This window comes from Lycium ferocissimum, unplaced genomic scaffold, assembly GCF_029784015.1.
Source record: "Lycium ferocissimum isolate CSIRO_LF1 unplaced genomic scaffold, AGI_CSIRO_Lferr_CH_V1 ctg2667, whole genome shotgun sequence".
NCBI classification, from domain to species: domain Eukaryota; kingdom Viridiplantae; phylum Streptophyta; class Magnoliopsida; order Solanales; family Solanaceae; genus Lycium; species Lycium ferocissimum.
The window spans coordinates 45,683-52,477 of record NW_026723085.1 but is presented as its reverse complement, the minus strand read 5'-3'; the positions used below and the strand labels follow the sequence as shown (position 1 = coordinate 52,477).

Sequence of the window (6,795 nt, the reverse complement as noted above, 5' to 3'; positions counted from 1 at the left end):
ATTTCATGCTTAGATTTTCATAAACATATGTTAGAATTGATTTGGAAGGGCTTGGATTGACTTACCTTGATGTTTTGGTGATGGAGGAGAGGAATAGGTCGTTCTAGGGTTAGGGACTTGTAAAAAATAAAAATTAGAACTGAAACCAGGTATTTATAGTTTCTGGTGCGAACTGGAAAAGCACGGACCAAAATACGGTCTGTATTCTGAATTACAGTCCGTAAACCTAGACCGTAATTAAGCATGTTCAACAGGACAGAAATACTATAGCACCTGCTTCCCAAATACGACGATCAAATACGGGCCGTATTTCAAAATACATTCTGTATTTAACAATATATATTCCCCAAGCCAAATTCCATAATGCATAGTAATTTAGATGCCAAATTACGATTTGAAATACGGGCCATATACTGAAATACGGTTTGTATTCTGGGGCATAAATCCCCATCTGACAACTAAAGAGAAATTTCCAATTCCTACATTCTTTATCTGGTTTTCCAAGTCTAGAATCATGGTCAAAGCTTAAGTTAAAGGTCTGGGGTGTTACAGTATCATCGGCAAACCCCAATAACATAGTGACGAGCATTAAAACAAAAACAATCGATTACAATTTAGCATGTGCAATATATAAGAATAATCGACTTTGACTTTGGTCAAATGATCTGACTGATTGATATATTTTTTTGCTATGTCTTTTAATTTTCGGGCCGTTATTTACCTAAAGGCAACAATATTCTTTTTGTTTATTTACTCGTGCCTATTTTCGTAACAACAATTATTTTTCGAAAAGGCACCGACCTTTTTAGTAAGGACACACCTAAATTTCGAACTCTCGTTGGCTAGAAATACACAGGTTTTGCCTCAAGTTGATACACTGAACTTCTTTTTTCCCTCTTCTGCAATATTTTTTAATTAACATAGTGAGTGTCAAGTGATTTGCTTTGTTATTTGAGTTCACTAATGTGTCGTTAGTACATAATAGTTCACTCTGTTTTATCATGGGAGGAATTAATCCAATACCTTAGACAATCAGCATGAAGAATTCACCATACTCGATGGGCGACAAACCTCGAAGAAATGGATTTATGAACAAATGCAACAAATTGATATCAAACAAACAAAACGGACAGTGAAGCAAATTAGTAATTCACACCTTTCTGATAAAATCTACAAATCGTAATGCTACGAGAGAACACACTAGACCAAAAAAAGGCACATGATGTTTGTTAGATCCATGTTTACAGCTAAAGGTACAGCTACAACTGTCAACCGGCCATATTTTGACTAGTCAGCAGTACTACTGTGGGGGGTATGAAGGTGGGTATGCAGATGCAGGAGCAGCATGAGTATAATCATACGCGCTATAACCACTCTGCCCTCCATATGACCCAACATAACTCCGTGCTCCACTAACTCCAGCTTCTTGATGTGCATATCCATATTGCGGAGGAAGTGCAACCGGACTCTGGGTGTGGGTTCCGCTATAAGCTCCAGCTTCTTGAAGTGCATATCCATATTGGGGAGCGACTGCAACAGGACTTTGGGTGTGAGTTCCGCTATAAGCTGGAGCATATGAGACCGTGCTAGGTGCCTCATATACAATCTGGCTGGTGTAGGTATGTGGTACTCCTGAATATCTAGCTGCTGGCACTTGATGTGATTGAGGAGGATTCCTTGAGCGGAAAGAAGAAGAAGAAGCATTCGACAATCTTCCAGATTTAACAGGCCGGGAGGTGGATGGGTCACTGCTCCTGCCAGTACCACTTCCACGAGCCCGCTTTTTTGAAGGCTTGCTGCTCAAAGGAGCTGTACCCTTTTTCTTTTCTGCTTTGGCCTGCTCCAACTCTGTCACCCGTGTTCTAAGTCCTTCCAAAGAAAATTCTGCTTCAAGCTTGTGGTCTTCCACACATTTTATTATAGCCTTTGTGGCTTCCAGCTCTGAGCTGTTGGCTCTTTCCTGAGAAATAAGTCAGATAATGACAAACAAATTAATAAAAATAGAGGGAGCATATGATCACATCAACAATAAAGGACAAATTCTTAAAGTAGATGCACCAATAACGCAGAATCTCATGAAAGGATTGACAGCAAAATGTCCTTGAACAGTTAAGGTAATCCTTCAAGTCTATAGCCTTTTAATTTACGTGCCATCTTCCTGTTACGGTTTAGCGATAAAACTGTTTTTATGGAAATTACAAGCCTATGACTTCGTCTTATTATCACGTATAACTTTGCTTCAACACATAGAAAGGTTCGGATTTAGAAGCTATTTCGGCAATCTCTACACACTATGTCCTCTGTAAAGATTAAAAGAATGGCACTAGTTAGTAGTTACCTTTAGAAGTCATCAATACACTAATGTTCTGCAGCTAATTCAGCTTAACATTGAGAAGGAATAGAAATTAAAGGGAAAGGAAATGAAAAAAGAGGCCGTATTTGCTTTCCTTTGACATGAGGGATTCACTCATCTACCTTGGTGGGAAAAAAAATTAAATGCTTGTATATCAACTTTTTTTTTTTTGGAAAAAAAAAAAAAATCAACCAGAAAACCTAACGAGGAGAAAAAGAGGGACGGACAGAAATATACACACCACGGCAGCTGAATTAAATTTTGCCTTCCTTGAAATGTTATTAGCATTTCTGCGACAGTTCCTAAGATATGCCTTAAGAAGTGAGAGTGGAGGGAATTGCTCTGCTAATCCAGACTCGGAAGCAAAATACACAGCCTCAATCTCTTTGCCGCTCTTCACCAGCTCTTCAATAATATCTTATCAAGAAGAAAAGGCAATATAGTCAATTCCTATAGTAGTGAATGGAAGTTCAACATTCAAAGGAACCACAAGAAAAACATATCGCTCATGACCTGAAACAAATAGCTGCATACAACAAATTTCGATCATTCCAACCTAACATGGATCTTGAACAATACTATCTCTGTTCCAAAAAACACAATTTCAGGCATCATTCACAATTTTACAGGATTCAAAGTCGTGATAAATATTGAGATTTAATATTTAGCTTAAAGAATGCAGCATTCTAAGAACCCAAATTTAACATTAAATTTTGGTTAGAATGGAGCATTATATCTTAAAGCAGCATTCTAACTAAAATCCAAATATTGCATGCATATACGGATGATGTACTGGATATCAGATATTTCCATGACATTAATTCCTAAGATAAATGGCAAATTAAGTAGTTCTTAAGAACCCACCTGCTATTTTGTTCCCAAATCCCAAGGCAACCGCAAGTTTAGGCATATCTTTCCTGCTAGCAAACTCCATCACCAGCTTCCTTAGAAACCCCTCCTCAAACCTTTCTCTTAGTGCAAATGCTATAACTAACTGCAAAAACATTGTTGCTTCAGCAGCGCCAACTCCACTGTTCCTGTCCCCACCACCCAAGACTCCCTTCCATTTCTCCAACACTCTGGCTGCTCTCTCCTTTAAACTCCTCCCAGCACCATAATCCCCTTCCACAACTGGAACCACTGACTGAAATAATGTATCACATGCCCACCTTCTTTCTGCCATTCTTATCTTCCCCTCAACCTTCATTGCCACAAACTCCTCTGCTGCATCCAAGATCAACCTGAGAGAAACCCAGAAAAAACATAATAATAAGATGACCAAAATGCCCAACGCAACATACACTCTGAGTTTCAAATCTCTACTTTGCTTTGACATGACATGGAAGCTCCAATTCTGACCACAACCAGCCTCTTCTCCCTGCCCCAAACCCCCACATGCAGAAAAGAATAAAAGAAAACAAACAAGAAAACCCCAAAAGTTATAATTGTGAAAGCCAAGTAAGCGTAATTACGGAAAGGGAAAATCTGTTAGGTGTTAGATTTCATTATTTTTCCAAAAATATATTAGTTTTAAGTCAAAGAATATAGAGTCCGAGTTCCCAAAGATAGGAACTTTTTTTTAAAAACAAATGGATAACTTTGATAGACTACTCCAAAAATTGAGAGTCGAGCAACAAAAAAAGAAAAGATCACTGTCGTTTAGCTCATCCCTTAATTTATTTTCTACACAAACTGTGTGTTGGGTCTTTCATTGGCTAGTTCCAAAATTTCATGTTGCCTTCTTGAACACATGTTTGTCTTGAGAACGTAGAATAGTTTTAAGATTGTGAATTGGGTTATTTCATCCTTTATAAATGGGTCTCCTGTCTCCTTCTTGAGGCATGCCCATAGCTAGAGAGTCTGCAATAAACTTATAAGTGCTAGGATGGGGATGGGCCATAGGGTTATGCTTTTTATTTAATGGTTGAATTGGATGTGCCTACGCTATAAAACCTTGAGGACGTAGGAAAGGAGGTGGGAAGGTCCTACCCAATTAAGGAATGGTCTTTGTGGAGCCTTGTGCTCTCTACCACCCAAGGGAGGGGTAAGGTCTACGTACACTCTACCCTCCCCAGACCCCACTTTGTGGGATTTCAATGGGTATGTTGTTGTTTTTGTTGTGTAGCTGAGAGTGGAATACCAACAACTTGAAGTTTGGTCTGCCCTGTTTCTTCCTAACATGAGTAACATGCCCCAAGAGTCTATTTGATCAGGAAATATGGTTCGAAGCAGGGTGAGCTTGTTACTCATTCATTTCTCTGCTTAGTTTGTTGTTAGAATGGAAAGGCTAAACCAAAATATGAAGTGCAGTTATTTGTCGTCTCTTTGTACTACAAGCAAGAAACAATCCACCTTCTAGAAGAAGGGTTCGGTTGCCTAAATATGACACTCTACCTAAATGGTAAGTGCTTTATGGCTATCAAGACATATCCCCGAACCTCAAAAAGAAAATGATAGCTTCCAGAATGAAAAGGTTTCACTTTGAAGTTAAACACTTTTTGGCCTAATAGGTTGTCTAAATATCCCCCATAACTTCCCATCTGTTGGTCGTTCTTCCATTATTACAGTGTTACCACGACAGAGGCCGAGCCACAGTGCCAAGTAGGGGTTCGGCCGAGCCCAATAGCTTTTTGCTCATACCATGTATCCCCCTTGAGAAACTCGTGTAATATTTACAAGTTAGAACCAGGTAACTTAAAAGGGCTAGAATGGAGTTAGAACTGGGTAACTTAAAAGGGCTAGAACGGCGAACCCATGAACTTCAAATCAAACATTATCACCTAATAAAGACAGAACAAAATACACACACAGACACACTCATGCAGAAAATGTATCTAAATGTATTTCTATGAGAGCAACTAGAAAACCTCATGGGGTCCACAGAGCTGTGGAGGGCAGGGGCAATCTCCGTCCTCAAAACAGCAGACTCCTTACGCTTGGTGTGAAGGAATCTGACGAGGCCGCTGGCATCCATTCTCGTGCAGTAAATCCGCAACATTTCAGACAAGCTTAAATCATCCCCCAAACTCTCACCATTCTCATTAATCTCCGAAATGGCAGCATCCTTCTTCTCCGCGATGCCAGCAGTCATGCTCGATTCTCTGTCCGGGAGGGCATCCTCGCGATTCTGGAGCTTCAGGAGGGCATCATCGGTCTTCTCCTTGAACGCTTTGATTTGGGCGTCGAGGGTTTCCGATTTCTTGGAGAGGGCTCTGTCTATGTTGGTGAAGTGGGCGGTCAAGGTCTTGTGGAGGTCGGTGATGGTGGTCAGTAGGGTTTTCCGAGCGTCGAGCTTGTTGAAGAAGCCTTCTATCTGTTCAGGGTTGCTTCCCGTTTCTGCCGCCATGTTCTCAAAACAAAATGCACACTCACCTTCTACTTCTCTTCTATTCCTTCATTGCTCACGTTTGATTTGACGTGAATATTTATGGAAATAATGAAGGCTACCCCCTACTCGTTTGGTTATCACATTCCGCCCCTTTTACTTTAAGCAGTTTCATCTTAAACACTTGAACCTGTTCAAAACTTCTATTTTTTTTTTATGACGGAATCCGCAGCTGCTACCTTTCGGGTGCGCATAGGGTAAACTCAACTCCTGTGTAATAGCTCACAACTAAGCTCATATGCAATAGCTGGGTACAAAATAGAAGTTTTGAGTTTTTTGTTCAAAACTTCTATTTTGTACCCAACTAGCCATTGACCAAGCTCATATTGGTCCCCGGAAGTCCATGCTAAGCCCCGGCCCAAACTCAAAGCATAAAAATAAGGGAAAACTACGTATATATACATGTTAAGGAGAAATATTTACGAAACGTAACGATAGTTTTCCTTATTTACAAAACATAACGATATATTACAAAACATGACGGATTTTATATATTTTTTCGTTTTTTTTTTTTTTTTCCGTAAAATATATATATTTTTTATAAAAAAAATATTTTTTTAAAAAAAATATTTTTATTTTTAAAAAAAATAATTTTTATATATATTTTTTTAAATATTAATTTATTTTTTTTTGCTCAATGGCTTAAAAAATTACCTCATATTTCTGTGTATGAAAGTTGTATGAAATGTGTATGTGTGAGCAAAATTTTTAATATAATTTTCATATACAAAATTTTGAGCGAAAACTTTAAGCCTTGAATATTGTATGAAAATTGTTACAATGTTGTTGTAGTTGTATTAATTTTACGAAATCTAACATGAACTTTATACATGAAAATGTGAGCGAAATTTTAAGACATGAGCAAGATACAAATTTCATATTGTTTTCATACACACAATTTTGAGCGGATTTTTAAGCCTTGAACGAAATATACACATTTCATACATTTTTCATACACTAAATTTTGAGCAAACTTTTTAAGTCTTGAGCGAGATATACACATTTCATACAACTTTCATACATAAGTTTTTGAGCAAAAAAAAAATATTAATTTTTA

General features: G+C 38.2%; 1 protein-coding gene across 1 annotated transcript; it reads right to left on the bottom strand.

The window, feature by feature from the left end:
* Positions 1-1,142: 1,142 nt before the first annotated feature.
* On the bottom strand, positions 1,143-5,766 carry LOC132043644 (FRIGIDA-like protein 4a). Its single transcript, XM_059434116.1, has 4 exons — positions 5,221-5,766; positions 3,218-3,594; positions 2,595-2,770; positions 1,143-1,960 (listed from the first exon to the last, which is right to left on the bottom strand). The coding sequence occupies exons 1-4, from the start codon at positions 5,697-5,699 to the stop codon at positions 1,301-1,303; spliced, it is 1,692 nt and encodes a 563-aa protein (XP_059290099.1). The 5' UTR covers positions 5,700-5,766; the 3' UTR covers positions 1,143-1,300.
* Between the last annotated feature and the right edge of the window lie 1,029 nt (positions 5,767-6,795).

Bases quoted from the DNA above. Each gene is read 5' to 3' on its own strand.
- LOC132043644 (XM_059434116.1), bottom strand. From the start codon at position 5,699: ATGGCGGCAGAAACGGGAAGCAACCCTGAACAGATAGAAGGCTTCTTC. The intron at 3,595-5,220 runs GTTTTCTAGTTG...GGTTTCTCTCAG, and splicing joins AGCTCTGTGGACCCCATGAG to GTTGATCTTGGATGCAGCAG. The intron at 1,961-2,594 runs GTGTGTATATTT...CTTATTTCTCAG, and splicing joins AATTTAATTCAGCTGCCGTG to GAAAGAGCCAACAGCTCAGA.